This window comes from Sturnira hondurensis, unplaced genomic scaffold, assembly GCF_014824575.4.
Source record: "Sturnira hondurensis isolate 20B ecotype Veracruz unplaced genomic scaffold, ASM1482457v3 Scaffold0005563, whole genome shotgun sequence".
NCBI lineage: Eukaryota > Metazoa > Chordata > Mammalia > Chiroptera > Phyllostomidae > Sturnira > Sturnira hondurensis.
In genome coordinates, this window is record NW_028078194.1 from 3262645 (window position 1) to 3281750 (window position 19106).

Consider the following 19106-nt stretch of genomic DNA (forward strand, 5'->3'; position numbering starts at 1 on the left):
TTTTCCAGGGTTCCCAACTTCCTGGGAAGGAAGGGCGCTGTGACTGCAGTGTACAACCCATTTACATGCAGGAACTCTGTGTTTATGTTTGGAAGATGTATCCTCAAACATTAGCGTATTTTTAGGAATACAAATTGAAAATGAGAAATGCTACAAACTGACAAATAACAATGTTGCAGAAAGCAGTGGATTACATGAGAACTATGCTCTTAGCTTGCTGCCTAAGAATAGTTTGAACTGGATATTTCCCTCTTCTATGACTTTTTCCAAAGAAAAGGTAGGTAATCGAAATTATTAACAAGCATTCTGTGCTCCAGAAAATACGTCTCAAATATTATGTTGATTTCAAACTCTGGAAGTTTCACTGCTCTGTCTGACAGGTAAGCGAGCTGTAGTAACCCTGCTTAACTATTTCAGTTAATACTATTTGGTTTAAGAAACACAGGTAACAGATCTATGTTTACAGGAGCTGGCCCACGGGTTAAGTGAACTCCTGTCCTATGAGGGCAATGTTGAAGAAGATTTCTACTCGACATTCCAGGTACTGCTGAGGGCCGATAGCTTTCTGCCAACCACGTGTTTCACGTGTGAAAATGGCCATTTGTAATGAAACACTCATTATCAGAAAAGATGAACAGGATTAATTAACCCACACCATCCCCTATCTTAAAGGAGCTTAACCTGACAAAGTAGACAATGAAGGAGACCCGAGTAAAGGAGCAATCGAGGTGTCAGTGCTTAAAGAAATTCACTGAGGGTAAGGGTGCTGCTCCACCAGACAAAGGGCACATTCCCTTGATTCCAGAACTTTCTCAGAGCTTTTCAACCTCTAAAAATTAGCCTCTCCTGTGGCTTCAGAACAAGAAGTCGGGAGCAGAGACTAATGGATCAGACCAAAGCGCACCCATTTCCCCTCCCCTAACAATGACTGGGAGACGGGAACTGGGGTAACCCACACAGCTCCAGAGGGTAGCACTGAGGCAGCCTCAGAGGTTTTTGTGAACATCCGTCAAGTACTTAACTGTCCAGCAGTTAAGTTAAATACCTACTTTTTGACCTCACAGTAGTTTCATGACACTTCATTTTTAATCCACATATCAGAAGAGCTTAGTGTTTCTGTAGTTTGTGTATTTCAGTGGGGGAAAACTGCTTTTTAAATTTTACAAAACTGTTCACTGAAGCCTGTCAGTATATCAGCCATACCAGTAAATACCTTGTGTTGGAATCTCCCATCAGGTTTTTCAAGAAGAATTTGGAATAATTAAGTCCTATAATTTAAAGCCAGGTGGTGATAAAATTCCAGTTACCAATCAAAATAGGAAAGGTAAGTTAGACACCATTTCTTAATTAAAATGCATTAGTATTTACCATTTCCTTCTACTTTGTAACAGATGGAAAATTGCTTTTCAGAATATGTACAGCTTTATGTTGACTTTCTTCTCAACAAATCCATCTATAAGCAGTTCGCTGCGTTTTATTATGGATTTCACAGTGTGTGTGCTTCAAATGCCCTTATGGTGAGTTTAAATCTTTAAGTTACACTTTCAGTTAGGTTTTGTAATATGGTAATAACTGACAGTTCCTTAGATATTTTAGCAGATAAGCTTTTAAAATAGAAAATATTTTCTCCCCTCTGGTCCCTGTCAGCCTATTCTCTATTTCAGTGTTTTTTGGTTATCTTTTGCTTGTTTGTTTGTTTTGTTGTTCAGGTTCCTGTTAAAGGTGAGATCATATGGTATTTGTCTTGGAATTTCAGGGGGAAGGGTTTGCAGGAACAAGTATGAAAGACACATGGACAAAAACTAGGGGGGTGGAAATGGAAGGGAGGTGGGGAGCACTGGGGGGTGCTGGGATGGGAGTAAAAGACAGAGAACTGTACTTGAACAACAATTAAATTTTAAAAAATATTTTCTACTTTTTAAAGGTAGAGCTAGAAATAAAAATAGTCCTCCCATTTCAGCCTTAACTCTCCAAAGGGAAAAAAGACCAGTCAGCTCCATTTTTCTCCCCTCAAATTATGTCTTATACTATGTCTTTTAAAGTTTTAAAAAATGTCCCCAAGTATAGTAGATGAAGAAAACCTGTGGGCTCAAGTCTTAATACTGAGGGACAAAGCACAAAAAACAGTTCACACAAAAGCTCCAGAGCAAAAGCCACCTCTTACTGACTAATGAAAATATTTATGGCTGCTGCTTCAAGGGTCCCTCTGTAACTCTGAGTTGACCTTTCCCCACAGGAAATAGTTTGTCTCCAGAGTCAGGAAGGACTCTGATTGGTTTGAGCTACGTGAACCATGTGACTGTGAGCCAGCTGCTGTCTAGAACGCCAAGCTGAAATAAGAGGAACACATGGTTTCCTAAAGAACTGGTGCTCTTCACCCCAGCTACCCAGGGCACACTCCATCACACCACTTTTGTTTTCCCTCGGCTTTATTATGAGGGTTTGGAGTAAGGTCTTCCACCTGAATTTATTTTTCATAGGAGAGCTTGTTTTAGAGTAACCACTGTCACATGTTTGTTGTTGAAAGTACCTTTGAAAACGGAACATTTCGTTGAGTTCTGAGTTTTGTCTGTGACACTTTGGTGATCGTGGGGGTGGAAGAGGGGGGGTAAGAATAAATGGCATAGCTTGTCTTCTCTTTTTCAGCTTTAATCTCTTTAAGTGGAATACAACATATGTAGGTAGAAAAGGTATACAACACAAGCAGACTGTAACCAAGTGCCTGCACGCTACAGGGCACACACCCGGTGCACTGTTGGAAGGGACACTGGGACACGAGGCAGGCGGGTGGATGAGTGTAGGTGCTGGGGTAGCTAAGACAGTTTCAGGCTGGGTTTTGAGCAAGAGTCGTAATTTGGATTCGTGCTTAGTCATCTGCTGGTTTTTCTGGCAAAGTGCTAATTACTGTTTGCAAAAGGGAGCACCCTAGTAGTGCGACAAGATTTATAAACCTTTAAAAGCAAAAATATCTTACCTCAATAGGAAAAATGCAGGTGGAGGATTTCTCTTTACAAAAATGGTTTCATTTACCTTTAAGTCATGATTTTTTGGAGTTTGAGTCGATGAAAACAGTTCCAATTTAACTTCTTAACTGTCACTTTTGATAAATGCATATCGGCAGCTGCTTCGTCCAGACGAGGTGGAGATTCTGGTGTGTGGAAGTCCCGAGCTGGATATGCACGCCCTGCAGAGAAGTACTCAGTATGACGGCTACGCAAAAACGGACGTGACTATAAGGTGAGCGCTTCATACCTCGGGCAGCAAGGCTGCAGAAGGGGGAGTGAAGGAGAAGGTGGTTCCTTTATTTGTGTAACTTACAGTCTTGGAGTCAAGTCAGCTGAAATACGGTAGCGTTCCACAGTGAACAATAACCAACTGAACACAGTGCCTTATTTTACTCCTAAAAAGTACTGTGAGAATATTAAATAGGAAGTAATTTAGTAGTCCCCTTGGGAGAGAGTGGTATAAATAGGTTTCTACAAAAGTATAGAAACTTTGCATTTTAAAAAATGACTTTGGTTCTAGAATTTTAGGAACTTTAATAGCACTGAGCTGAAAAATAAGACAATTGGCTGTTGTACAATCCACTCTTGGGCTACTTTTATAATTTTATAAATATGCATTTTTATAATAATGTTAGCCAAAAATCAAATTCATAGATAGAAGCTTGTCATTCCTTAATTTCACAGTGGGGGTGTCACGCGGTTTTAAACTTTCTTCATCTCGTGGCACACATAAACTAATTACTAAAATTCTGTAGGACACCAAAAATATATTTTTTGCCAGTCTTACAAAAAAGGCATCATTTTGACCCATTCACCCAGGACAGCTGTTGTCGTGTTGGCTGTTGTCATTTTTTATTTGACAATCTAAGGGAAAAAAGGTCAGTGTCCCTGACTAAATAGTCAGGTACTGCATGTTTTAAAAATCCTTGCGGCACTGTTTGAGAATCACTGCTTTATTCTAATTTGCAGGGTTTTTTCAGGACGTTTTATATACATCTCCTTTGGTGTTCTCTAGATACTTTTGGGATGTTGTGCTGGGGTTTCCTCTTGACCTTCAGAAGAAGCTGCTGCATTTTACTACGGGAAGTGACAGGGTCCCTGTCGGGGGAATGGCTGACCTGAACTTTAAAATCTCAAAGAATGAGACCTCTACTAATTGGTAAATTTCCAGAGTATAATTTTATTTTTAATCTGCAGCTTTTGCTAATAATAATAGGTTTATAATTGGAAGCTTCTTTCATTTTGAAGTCAACTTCATAGAAAAACCTTGGTCTTGAATATGGTCTTAATCTAAATATGATCTTGAAATGAAAGAGGCTGTTGCTTAAGGCCTGGTATTAATTTTTCAGATACACTAATACTAACTGATGATAACTCCTTTCCGTTAACTTTTTGCTTTGCTAAATCTATTGCTTTGTAGTCTCTTTTAAAACTAGCTTGCTTTTAATAGTGTATTGCCTAACCTTCATTTTTATTTAAAGGTGTTTTTCCCTGGCTGGTGTAGCTCAGTGGATTGAGTGCTGGCCTGTGAACCAAAGGGTCGCTGGTTCAATTCCCAGTCAGGGCACATGCCTGGGTTGCAGGCCAGGTCCCCAGTCGGGGGTGTGTTAGAGGCAACCACACATTGATGTTTCTCTCTTTCTCCCTCCCTTCCCCTCTCTAAAAATAAATAAATGAATAAAATATTTTAAAATAAAGGTGTTTTTATCAAAAATACTAAGGTGGGGGTTGGGGCTATAATAATTAGTCCTAGAAGTGCCTGTAGTACTAATCCTCTTTTTTCTTTTTTTAATTTAGTGCTCTTTGTATATGAAAGTGGTGATGATAATGATGGCTTTAAATTATTTCCTAATAATGTTGATGGATTAATACTGACCTACTTACTTCTTTTCCCAACCGTGTCATTTCTAAAGCTGAAATGATACGATCATGTTGTTCTGCTGCCCCTTAGGTCCCCTGAGTTCTGTCTGTTCTTCCTTCCATTTTGGAACAGGAATTCCTCCTTTCCATTCCCACTGCTACCGCTGACAGCTGGTCTGGTGGGGGGGGGGGTTCGTAAAGCCAGGAGTCTAAGGAACCTGTAGAAACCTTGAAGAAAGATAATGATGCCCCAGGTGCAGGGTTTGGGGAGCTGAGCCAAAGGATCCGGAGGACAGTGCTGCGTGCGTGTTGAGGGCAGCACGTGGAAGTGTGGGGGTCAGGTGTCTCAGAAGTGTTCTTCTGTGGTTTGTTTTGTTTTTTACAGTCAAGACTGAAATGGTAGTGACAGTTATACTCTGTACTATGCTGCTAGGTGTTTTATGTAAAAGGCTCTTTTACTCTTCCAAACAACCCAGTTGGATAGTTTACCCTGTCGTGGTGGTGAGGGAACTGAGATTTGGAGACACGAAGCCACTCGAATGAGGCCCCACAGCTGAGAAGGGAGGAAGGCAGTGTGTATTCAAGTTTAGATTTGTCTGAACTCAAAAATAATGCCTCCAGAATGAAAGTTGCATGAGAGCAGAGACAGTGACTCTCTTATCTGTAAACCCAGCCTCCTGTCTGGGAATGGGCCTGACACATAGTAGGTACTTCATACGTGTTTGTTCAGTAAAGGAAAGCATGAGTCTTCTCTTGGGAAAGTAACAGAGATTTGAATGTGTGTGTCCTGGTATTTTGAAAGTTGCTTAGCAGTCATTCTACGTGTGTTTTAATGCTTGGTATCTTTTTAAAAATTTTTTTCCTAGGTTGCCTGTGGCTCACACCTGCTTCAATCAACTTTGCCTTCCCCCCTACAAAAGCAAAAAGGACCTGAAACAGAAATTGATCATTGGAATTTCAAATTCAGAAGGTTTCGGACTTGAGTAACCTAGAAGACTTGAAACATATTTTATATGTAGCATTCACTTCCCTCTTATTGTGCCTTTAACCTTTTCATGTTTTTGTCTCAAAACAACTTAACAGAGCTCACCAACTTTAAAATACTGACTTTAAAAAAAAATCAAATATGAAGTATGTTGGTGGAGGCATGATTTTCTAAAACCACAGACACTGCTTGAGTGGGGAAAAGACCAGGTGGCAGGTGTGGGTTCGGCCCTTCTTTTTTACAGCCTTTTCTCCTTCTCCGTTAGTGGTTCATCTCGGGTGTTCCGCTGGGGAGGGAGGGTGCGGTAAAGAAAGCACTGATGGTACCGTGGACCCCAGTATAGAGTGTGCGCCGCTGGGACACGGTAGCAACACAGAGAGCTACATTATCGTTCATGTAAGGCACGTAGTCATATTTTCACGTAGAGGTAAACAACAGTACAATTGCAAATGCAATTTACAGGGTTTTTCATATACTGGTTCTGGTCCTATAAGATACTTTTCAACTATTGCTGCAAAGCATGTAAATAACTACAGAATAGGGTGAGAATAATGGGATTTTGATAGTGCAATTTATTGCTAAAGATTTATTTTTACAAAGTAAATTCAGGGTTTTAGATGTGTATACAGCTTTTACAAATCAATAAAGAGGACTGTACAAGAGTGTAACTATTTTCAGACTAATTGGATTCAGGTTATATTCTTTTTAGTATTGTTAGTCTGCATGCACATTGGCAGTAGTAACTTTGAGTACTCTGTAATATTTGTATAAAGATCATTTCTTCTCAAGGGTTGGGATATTAAAAAAGAAATCAGATAACTAATCGATAAATTAAGTCAGTTACAAGCACAAAAGAAAATGTTTTTATATATACTTTGATTGATGTACAAGGCTTATTTGTAATATTTTTGATCATCAGTTGTACTGAAACACTAATTTTTGGAAAAGGTTAGGATAAGATATTTGACAAAAGTGAATACACAACATTTCTGTCAAAATGACATACTTGGTGTAAAATAATCAAGTTCAACATTTTGATCAAAATGTTTGTTTTTCACTGGATTCTGAATATAGTAAATTCAAAAGTACCCCTTTGGGAGTTTCTAATAAAGTACCATGTAAAAAGGAAATGTATTTTAAATCAGACAGTAAATGGTTTTCTTTTTGATTTACAGCCAATGAAGCAGTTTTATTAGCATGCTATAAATATTTCCTAGACTTCTCTGTGTTCCTTCAGAAAACTCTGAAGATATGTTTGCAATAATAAGGAAGCCAGCATTTAGTACCAGCATATGGTTCACATGCAAATAATACTTTCCCACCATTTCTTCTGAGCTACGTTATTTTCTTATCACAATGCTTCCTCCACCCAACCAGCAGAATCCTTGTAGGGTGAGGGAACTAACTCAGCTTGTTCTCCTGCGGTTCTGAAGTGAGGCCATGAATCTTGGTGTACTGTTCTCTTTGAAACAGATGTTTCTGCTTTTTCATTTAGATACACTAGTTAAAGGATTTTCTTAAAAATCTTGGAAAGCCTAAGAGAATTCACGGCCTGTTGGTTTCATTTTGTTTGCTCTGTTTTTAATCTATATGCAAATAAAACTGCTTCTCTCTTACACTGCTTGAACTAGAAAGTAAGATGTTTAATGTAGGTTACTACTAACTAATAAGCACAAAAGAATCACGTACAAGAAGCCGGATTGAAGTGTTTTAAATAAAAATGAAAGTAGAGTTTTTATTTGGTAGAGATGGGAAATTGTAGTGGCTTCGTCTGCATGTTTAATGACGTGCTTGTATAGCAATAGGTATGTCATTTTAAATAAGAAGCACACAAGCAAGCCAGATTTTTAAATGACAGAGTCCATAAGTAACTGGAAAACTTTTGTTGTCTGTTGTTAAGTTGAAATTGATAACCATTTATCACTTAATTTCACATTGCCTTTATTTATTTATGCTGTTTTGGGTTTACAGTGTAATAATACCTCATTTTTTTAAAAAACACACTACTGTTATATTTTGTTAATTTAAACAGCTAAAAATCCATGTTATTGCTCTTTTATATCATCTGTTAATGATTTCTTGGTTTTTTGTATCTGCCACAGTAACTTAAATCATTACGCAGTATTTATCATCATTTACAAAATGTCCTGCCCTTTTTTAATCTTTGCTTAGTCACATTTTTGTCTGTATGATCAGAGGTTTTTAACCTGTTTTTTGTACAAATCTGTATTGTATTACGTTGTTAACTTCTGGGTAAAGTTTTTCAAATATTAAAGTTACACAATCAGCCAGGTTTCAGTTTATTTTTAAAATATCAGGCAATTAATTAAAACCATAATTTAAAATGTTTTATAAATGCAAACATTCTCTTCATTCTGTTGTCTCTTGAACTAGTGCTTAGGAAAATTGCTTCAAAAATGTGTGTTGTGATTGACCACAAATATAACCAAGTTCTTTACCATGATTTTCATTCTGAAACAGTGTCCTATGTCCTTTGTCTGGATGGTCACACACATCTTCCACCAAAGTGGTACGAGGCCACCCAGGAACAAAAGTGTGACATTTCACTCGCCGTAGATAGACGACTTCAAATCTTAAATATTTCTTACCAAAACTATTAGTGTGGCCTTTTTTTCCTTGCCCACATTGCCAGTGCTTAAGAAAAAAAGAGAGTATGAGAATGAAAGAAGAAAATGTCATGAGTGGAAGAAGACAGGTGGCTGAATGGAAGAACAACTACGGTAGGTTTTCACAGGGGAGGGTACAAGATCAGTTCACCCAGATGGCCCCATAGCCTTTAGTCCAGAGTAGTGGTTAAGAATTGCGCTGTGGCCCTGGCAAGTTAGCTCATTTGGTTAGAGCGTCATCCTAGTATGCCAAGGTTGCAGGTTCAATCCCCAGTCAGGATGTATAAGAATCAACCAATGAATGCATAAATAAGTGGAATAACAAATCAATGTCTGTCTGTCTCTCTCTCTGTCTCTTTTCCTACCTCTCTCTGCTGCTGCTGCTTCTGCTGTTTCTCTGTGGTCTTCCTCTCTCAAATCAATAAATTTTTTTTTAAAGTCATTAAAAAAAGGAATTTTGCCAGACTGCCTGGGTTTGGGTTTACTGTTTCCTGGTACAAGTTACTTTATGTCCCTGTGCCTCAATTATCAAGTGAAAATAATTTGTAAAATAGAAATAATAAACCTACTTATTTCATATAGGGGCTTGTAGGGAGGATTAAATGAACATATGAAAAGCACTTGCATGTTGCCTGGCCTGTACAGTAAGCAATATAATGTGATACCATCTTACAACCACTGCTTCTGAAGCCTTCTGGAGGTTTTTGACTATGAGACATTGAATGCAACTACAGATACCAGAACACAAAGTGTTTTGGGGGCATTAAAATTGTGTTAGGATGTTTGTTACTTGAAACAGTGCTTTAGAATTTATCCTTACAGATGTCTCAGTAGGAAAGAGTTTTTGATACTGTTTTACAGATGGGTAATGAATGATACAATTTTAAAATTCAAAAATAAATGAGTTTATTTTTTAAAAAACATTTCAAATGTAGAGAAAATTTCCAGCGAGTAACATAATAAACCATGTTTCTACTATTTATGTCTATCAAATGTTAACATTCTGCAAGAGTTTTTAAAAATAAAATGACAGATGGAGTAGAAGCCCCTTCCTGAGCACTTCTTCAGTTTCAATATACTCTCTCTCTTTTCCCCATTGAACTGTGTCTGGTGTGAATCCTTCCCACAGAGTCTTATATTTGTATTACAAATGTGTCTCTGTAAACACTACACCATATCATTACAGTTGCATATCTAACATCACACTCTACCTTTACAACCTTTTTACACAATATTGTCTTTTTTAGGTTTATTCCTGACTGTACATTTCGATATAATTCACCAATTTTATTGTCAGAATAGAATCCTATTAAGTGAATATACCACCGTTTGTTGGCGTGTCCCCCCACAGACAACACTGAGATCTTTTCTCCATTGTGAACCAGTCACTGATGAGCACCTTGCCCGTGGTGAGTGTGCATGCACCAGCATCCCTACTTTATAGCCCAGATGTGGAATGGCTGAACCACAGGGTTCACATCTCCAGCTTTACCAAATATTGTCCAATTGCTCTTCCCGGAGTGGTGGTGCCAGCATTAATTTCCACCACGTTGTAAGAGTTGTCATTTCTCCACATTCTCCTCAACACTTGGCTTTAGCGAACCATTTCTTGTTAGACCAGTGTGTTTGCATTTTCATCTCCATAATCGAGCACCTTTTGTGCATTTACAGGCTATTCCAGTTTCTCCTGTGAATGGCCAGCGCGATGTTCTTTGCCTAATTTTTTTCTACTTTATTTTCCTCATTGGTTTTTAGTTTCATTTTTTTTCTTGATATTGATCCTTTGTTAACAGGAGCAGCATTGCTTCAGTGTGAATTCAAGATCTGCCAACAATTATATGACTTTGGACAAATAACATCTCACCTCAGTTTACCCATCTGTAAAATAAAGAAGTGCTACATAATTCATACAGAGGTTTGTCCAGAAAAAGTCCAGCCACTATTAATATAATGAGAATAGTTTGCATGACATCAGTGTAACCTGGCAGCCAAGGAGAGTGGATTAGAGTGCACATGACTGAACAAGGACAACTTCACTGTACTAGACAGTGGGAGCGGTAGATACCATTGAGTGAGCATGTGTACTGTGTGGTCGTGGCATTCAAAATGACCGAGCGAGAGATCCAAGGTGGCAGAGAAGTAAATGGAAGCTACACTGACCTCCTCCCAGCACTAATCTGGAATTACAACTAAATCGTAGAGAAATCATCCTGAATAACCAACTGAACACAGTGGAGAGAAGCTATAGAATGAAGGACAGAAGAAACCACTTCACCACAGTGAGACTGGTAGGGAGTGTGGAGGAGGCACAAGATGGCTGGTGAAGCTGCCACTGGCAGCAGCTGAAGTTCTGGAGGGATATTTCAGCAGCCAGGCAGTTCCCCTGAGAAGCATGGGGTCTAAACCTTAAGTTGGGCTCTCTAGCCTACAGCACCTGCACCTAAAAGGAACCCAGGTAACATCCAGTTGTGAAAAGCAGCAGAGTTTCCATCTGCCAGGGAAACATGGCTAGGGATGCAGAGACACTTGAAGGGTCAATACACAAAATTTTACTTGCAGCCACTTACCCTGGACTCTGGCAGAGGGAAGGCAGAGTGGACTAGAGATGCTTGAGGAGAATCTGAGTCAGTGGCTCTAGGGAGAGAAGTGAAGGAACAGTCTCCAGGGTCCCTATGCTGAGTCATTCACCATACTGCAGAAGCCATCTTTCTCAGGCAGAGCACTCCTCTCCAAGTGGCATCAGCCTGAGGGGAAGCAAGAGCTCTGCCTGCAGCAATTACTCTGCCCCACCCTGTGGAGCTTAAGCCAGGCTGCTGATTACAGCTTGATTAGTTTAATAACTAATTAGTTTAATGATTAAGGCTGAAAATACAAAGAAGCAGCCAAAGTTGGAAGACAAAACAGACCCCAAATGAAAAAACAAGACAATTCTGAAAGAAAACTACATGAAATGGAGGCAAACAATTTAGCAGATAGAGAGTTTAGAATGAAGATTATAAGAATACTCAACAGCATGAAAAAAGACATAGAAACCATAAAAAAGGAGCAATCAGTAATAAAGAATGCAATATCTGACATAAATAATACACTGGAAAGAATAAACAGTAGGTTATGTGAAATAGAGATTCAAATCAGTGATTTGGAAGACAAGATAGAACAAAACATGCAGCCAGCAAAAAGAAAAAAAGTTGAAAAAATAAGGAAAGCTTAAGAAACATTTTGGACAACATAAACTGTAACATCCATTTTGTAGAAATACCAGAAGGAGAAGAGAGTGAGCAAGGGATAGAGAATCTATTTGAAGAAATATAGACTGAAAATTTCCCTAATCTGGTGAAGGAAAAAGACATACAAGTCCAGGAAGCTCAGAGGGCCCCAAACAAGTTGGACCCAAAGAGATTTATGCCTAGACACATCATAATTAAAATGAAAAGGCTTAAAGACAAGGAGGGAATCCTACAAGCCATGAGAGAAATGCAGGCAGTTACCTACAAGGGAGCACCAATGAGACTGCCATCTGATTTCTCAACAGAGACATTGCAGGCCAGAAGGGAGTGGCATGAAATATTCAAGGTGATGAAAAGCAAGGACCTACAACCAAGGCTACTTTACCCAGCAAGGTTATCATTTAAAATTGAAGGAGAAATAAGGGGCTTTCCAGACAAGAAAAAGCTAAAGGAGTTTAGCATTAAACCAGTACTGCAACAAATGTTAAAGGGCTTGCTTTAAGAAGAAGGAAAAAGAAAGAAAGAGAGAGAGAGAAAAGAAAGAAAGAAAGAGGAAAACAGTCTAACAATAAAATGGTGCTACATATATATCTATCAATAATCACCTTAAATGTAAATGTTTTAAATGTTCCAGCCAAAAGACATAGGGTAGCTGAATAGATAAGAAAACAAGACCCATATATATGCTGTCTCCAAGAGAACCATCTCGAATCAAAGCATACACACAGGGTTAAAAGTAAAGGGATGAAAAAGACATTTAATGCAAATGAAAAAGGAAAAAAATCTGGGGTAACAATATTTATATCCAACAAAATAGACTTTAAAAACAAGGCTGTAGTAGGAAACAAAGAAGGATGCTACATAATGATAAAAGGAACAAGCCAACAAGAGGCTACAATCCTAGCAAACATTCATGCACCCAACATAGAAGCACCTAAATATGTAAAGCAAATCTTAATAGACAAAGGGAGAGGTCGACAGAAATACAGTCATAATTGGGGATTTTAACACCCCATTGACATCAGTGGATAAATCTTCCAGGCAAAAAACCGACAAGGAGACCATGGCCTTAAACAACACACTAGATCAAATGGATTTAATTAATATCTATGGAGCATTTCACCCCAAAGCAGCAGAATATACATACTTTTCAAGTGCACATGGAACATCTAGGATAGACCATATGTTAGGACACAAAAGAAGTTCTCAATAAATTTAAGAAGATTGAAATCATATCAAGCATCTTCTATCACAGTGCTATGAAACTAGAAACCAATCACAAGAAGATTGCTGAAAAATACACAAAGACTTTGGAAGCTAAATAACATGCTATTAAACAATGAATGGGTCAACAACAAGATCAAGGAAGATGTCAAAAGATACCTCGAAACAAATAAAAATGAGGACACAACAATCCAAAATCTGTGGGACACTGGGAAAGCAATCCTAAGAAGAAATTCATTACAGATCTATCTCAAAAAAGAAAGAAAGAAAAAGTTGAGGTAAACAATCTAACTTTACACTTAAAGGAACTTGAAAAAGAATAACAAAGCCCAAAGTGAGTAGAAGGAAGGAAATAAGATCAGAGCAGAAATAAATAAAATAGAGTCTAAAACAATGGTATAAAAGATCAATGAATCCAAGAGCTGGTTCTTTGAAAAGATAAACAAGATTGGCAAACCTCTAACCAGACTCATCAGGAAAAAAAAAAAAGAGAAAGGACCCAAATAAATAAAATGAGAAATGAAGGAGGAGAAATAACTGACACCAAAGAAATGCAAGGGATTCTAAGAAAATATTATGAACAATTATATGCCAACAAACAGGACAACCTGGATGGAATGGATAAACTCCCCAAAACATACAATCCTCCAAAACGTAATTGGGAAGAATCAGAGAATCTGGATAGACAGATTACACCTAGTGAAATTGAAGTAGTGATCAGGGTACTAACAACAAAAGCCCTGGACCTAATGGCTTCACAGGTGAATTTTACCAAACATTCTGAGAAGAACTAACACTTTCACTTCTCAAACTATTTGATAAAATTCAAGAGGAGAGAAGGCTCCCAAACTCATTGTATAAGGCCAGCATTATCCTAATTCAAAACCAAATAAAGAGACACTACAAAGAAAGAATATTGTAGGCCAATATCCCTGATGAATATAGATGCTAAAATATTCAACAAAATATTAGCAAACTGAATACAGAAATACATCAAACAGATCATACACCATCATCAAATGGGATTTATTCCAGGAATGCAAGGTTGGTACAATATTTACAAATCAGTAAAAGAGATTCACTACATACACAAAATGAAGGCAAAAAATTACATGATTACATCAATAGATGCAAAAAAGCTAATAAAACCCAACACCCATTTATGATAAAAACACCAGCAAAGTGGGAATAGAGGAAACATACCTAAACATAATAAGAACCGTATATGACAAATGTACTGCCAGCATCATACTCAATGGGCAACAACTACAAGCATTCCCCTTAGGATTGGGAACAAGAGAGGAATGTCTGCATTCACCTCTCTTATTCAACATAGTTCTGGGAGTCCTGGTCACAGCAATCAGACAAGAAGAAGAAACAAAAGGCATCCAAATGGTAAAGGAAAAAGTAAAACTGTATTTGTTTGCAGATGACATAATACTGTATATAGAAAACCTCAAAGGTTCCCCCAAGAAATTACTAGAACTGATCATTGAGTTCAGCAGAGTAGCAGGATACAAAATTAATATCCAGAAGTCAGTTGTGTTTTTATATGTAAATAATGAACTAACAGAAAAGGAAATTAAGAAAACAATCCCACTCACATTCCTTCAAAAAGAATAAAATACCTAGGAATAAATCTTACCAAAGATGTAAAAGACCTGTACTCAGAAAATTATAAGACACTGAATAAAGAAATGGAAGAAGACATAATAAGTGGAAGCATATACCATGTTCATGGATAGGAAGAATTAACATCTTTAAAATGTCCATACTATCCAAAGCAATCTATAGATTCAATGTAATTCCTATCAAGATTCCAATTACATATTTCACAGCACTAAAACAAATATTTCAAAAACTTTATATGGAACCAGGAAAGACCCCACATAGCAACAGTGATCCTGAGAAAGAAGGACAAATTTGAAGGAATCACAATACTTAATATCAAACTGTACTGTAAGGTCATAGTAATCAAAACAGCATCATTCTGGCATAAAAGTAGACACATAGATCAATAGAACAGAATAGAGAGCCCAGAAATAACCCAACACTTTTATAGTCAATTAATATTTAACAGCGGAAGCAAGTACATACAATGGTTAAAGATAATTTATTCAATAAATGATGTTGGGAAAATTAGATACATACAGAAAAATGAAACTAAACCACCTTCTTACACTACACACAAGAATAAATTCAAAATGGATCAACAACTGACTTATTATACCAAAACCATAAAAATCTAGAAGAAAACATAGGCGGCAAAATCTTGGGCATTGTTCATAGCAACTTTTTAATCTGATATATCTCCCCAGGCAAGGGAAACAAAAAATAAACAAACAGGACTACATCAAACTAAAAAGTTTCTGCACAGACAAGGAAATCTCAACAGAGTAAAAAGACAACCCACAGAATGGGAGAACAGATTCACTGGTACATCTAATAAGGGGTTAATATCCAATATTTATAAAGTATTTACAAAATTCAACACCAAAAAAGCAAGCAATCAGATTAAAAATGGGCAAAGGACCTGAACAGACATTTCTCCAAAGAGGACATACAGATGGCCAATACATATACGAAAAGATGCTCAACATCACTAATCATTAGAGAAAGGCAAATGAAAACCACAATGAGATATCATTTCACACCTGTCAGAATGGCTATCAATAATAAATCAACAAATAACAAGTGCTGGTGAAGATGTGGAGAACTGGAACCCTTCTGCACTGTTGGTGGGAATGCAGACTGGTGCAGCCACTGTGGAAAGCAGTATGGAGACACCTCAAAAAATTAAAAATGGATCTTACCTTTTGAGCCAGTGATCCCACTTCTGGGAATATATCTGAAGGAACTTAACACTAATTTGAAAGAATATATCCACCCCTATGTTCATATGAGCATTATTACAATCACTGAGATATGGAAGCAGCCCAAGTATCCATCAATGGATGATTGGATAAACAACTATGGGACATTTACACAATGGAATACTTACTCAGCCATAAAAAAAGGAAAAAATACCCTTTGCAACAGTATGGATGGACCTGGAGAACATTATGCTAAGTGAAATAAGCCGGTCAGAGAAAGACAAATACTACATGATTTCACTCATAGGTGAAATTTGATGAATAAACTGAGCTAATGAGGAAAATGGGGACAGACTCAAAGATGGAGCACAGGATGACAGCTAGTGGGAGGGAAAAATGAAGAAATGTAGGGATTGAGCAAAAAGGAAAAGCACTCATGGATGTGGACAACAGTGTGATGATTGCTGGCTGGAGGGGTGTATAAGGGAACTAAATGGTAATTTAAAAATACAATAAAGATAAAAAGAAAAGAAATGACTGAGTGAGTAGAGCAACGAATCTGCATCAGATTTTGTGTAAAGCTTTAACATTCCTCCTCAGAAACTATTCGGATGATTCAGCAGGCCACAGCTGTGGGCACTGGTAATTGGCAGCTTCATCACGACAAAACTCCCACTCATGCATCAGGTCTCACGAAGAGTTTTTTGATGAGACATCAAATCACCCAGGTGACTCAGCTCCCTACAGCCCAGATTTGGCACCCTGTGACTTCTGCCTTTCCCCCAAACTAAAATCACCTTTGAAAGGGGAAAGATTTCAGACCATCGATGAGATTTAAGAAAATACAAAAGGGCAGCAGATGGCGATTGGGAGAACTGAGTGAAGTCCCAACGTGCCTACACCGGAGGAAATTGAGGCTCACTGACCTATGTACAATGTTTCTTGTACCTTCTGTTATCTTCAATAAATGCCTGCATTCTTTATATTAAATTGCCGAATACATTCTGGACAGATCTTGTAGAGTTATTAAACAAACCTAGGTATAAGTATATCTAAGTATGTGTGTGTATATTTATATGCATATATCATAAAAATATATGTAATATGTAAGTTAAATAAGTTTATAAATTTATGTGTATATATGAAGTATATGTATATATACATATACATAAAATATATATATAATGCATTTAACTTACATATATATAAATAAATGAGTATATTTATGCCTGACCCATAATAAGCATTATGTGTTTGGTTATTACTATTACTATTATTGTTATAACTCATGCATTGCAAAGATCTACTAGTATGTGGCCTGACCTTTATCTTTTATAATAGAATTTTAAAATTTTAATGTAGTCCACAAAAATGAAACATGTTTGTTATAGTTGATGTTTGTTTAGATCTAACTATGCACAGTCATACCTCAGTACACATTGGCTTCAGAATGTGTCAAATCCTATACTGGTCGATTTTGATGAGAAAAAAATGTTTCAGCACTCAGCTCCCAGCACTCAGTGCTCAGCTCTTGCTGGAGCACTGAGCAAGAGTGCTAATACTTGCTCAAACTTGTGTGAGTGGGTTTAGGCACTCATTGGTTCTGGCACTCATCACAAGCTCCAGAACAAATAAACGACAACTACTGAGTACCGCTATATTTACAACGTCTTTGCATTTCCTCATTTATTGTTCGTTACACCTAACTCTGGGATCAATCTTCTTTCTCTAATTATATTTATGAGAAGTTCCTTTATGAGAATTTTTAGTAGTAAATTTTTTTTCATTTGCTTGGAAATCACTTTATTCACCTTTATTCATGAAAGATTCACTAAACATGCATTTCCCTGTTGATAGTTCATTTCCTGTTAGGACTTTTACTATTTCAATCCACTATCTTTGGGTTTCATTGTTGATTATGAAGTTAGTTATCAGTATAACTGTGATTTCCTGGTAGATATTCTCTTTTTCTCTGGCTACTTTTAAGTATTTCTTTTCTCATGAAACTGCAGAACATCAAAGACAATGTGTATATTGTGTATTTTTATCCCACTTTGGATTCATTATGGTTCTTGAACTTGTATCTTCCAAGTCAAGAAAGTTCTTTAGCCATTTTCCCTTTGACTACCATTTTCCCTGTTCTCCCTAATCTCCTGTTCAACATATGTTGGACCAGGTCATCAGCCATTCCATGCGTTACCTAATCGGTTGATTATCAAACACCCTGAGCTTTGTTTTATTTCAGTGGCCATATTTGTCATTTCTAGAAATTCTTTTGATTCTTTTTCAAGTCCATCTGCTCTTTTTTCATATTGATCTTTCATATGTTTTTGCTTCTTTAATAATTTTCAGCCTACTTGTTTGATACTCACTTTTAGATTGTTCTACTCCCTTCAGTTCTTGAAGTATAATTCTTTATATGTTCATATACTGGCTCTCATAGTGATTTATGTTCTTACGTATTTGTAACTCCATATTTTTGCTCTTTCAATTTAATTTTATGTCTTGAATAGTACAAATACCTTACCAGAGGTTCACATTATTCTCAACCAAGGCCCTTCAGGTCTCCCACACCATTTTTATGTTAGCTTCTTGGATTAGGTTCCTTTTCAACTTGTGTAACATTGTGACCCCTCACCTAGAGTGGAACAGCTTGGAGGTATGAGTAAGGTTTTTCTGTCCCCATTTCATAGGCACAGAAACCCTTTTAAACTCTAGGCTGTATGAGCCGAGATCAGTGTTGGCTCCTCACAGTGAATCAGGCCTGAGGAACGCCTGCTGAACTCATGTAGGCATTAAAATCCATCGGAGCGTTCGCCATCCTCATGAGTCACCTAACTCTGCTCATTACTCGTGGCTTTTTATTTCTTCCTCATTTCCTATAAGTGATGATTTCCCTTCTTTTCGATCTTAGACAGTTATATTTTAAGATTTTTGTAGATACATGTTGTCCAAAATTTATAAAAGTTAATAGCAGTAAATGGCCTTTTCCATTGCAGCACAGGCTGTACAAGCATGTCCCGTATCCTTTTTCCCCTAACCAAGGTATAAAACTTTTGAGTTTATTGTTCTCTGTAGATTAGTTGTTAGTTGCACCAGTGTTCATTAAAATTTGTTAATTTAACGTCTTTTTTAATCCTCGCCTGAGGATATGTTTCTTGATTTGAAAGAGAGACATCAATGTTAGAGAGAAACGTCAATCAGTTGCCCCCCGTAAGTGCCCTGATGGGGGATTGAACACGCAACCTAGGGTATGTACCCTGACCAGGAATCAAACCCACAACCTTTTGGTGTACAGAATGATGCTCCAACCAACCGAGCCACCCTGCCAGGGCTAATACAAGGCAATGTTTCCCTGGAGTGTG

The 19106-nt window shown here is 37.5% G+C and overlaps 1 protein-coding gene across 1 annotated transcript in view; it reads left to right on the forward strand.

Moving 5' to 3' along the window:
• Positions 1–8138, forward strand: part of HECTD2 (HECT domain E3 ubiquitin protein ligase 2) — a 68548-nt gene extending 60410 nt beyond the window's left edge. The window contains exons 16-21 of the mRNA XM_037047332.1: positions 467–541; positions 1237–1324; positions 1411–1517; positions 3122–3237; positions 4021–4164; positions 5732–8138. Of these exons, the coding sequence (XP_036903227.1) occupies positions 467–541; positions 1237–1324; positions 1411–1517; positions 3122–3237; positions 4021–4164; positions 5732–5852 (651 nt within the window). The 3' untranslated portion in view covers positions 5853–8138. The remainder of the gene's footprint in view (positions 1–466; positions 542–1236; positions 1325–1410; positions 1518–3121; positions 3238–4020; positions 4165–5731) is intronic.
• The last annotated feature ends 10968 nt before the right edge of the window (positions 8139–19106 follow it).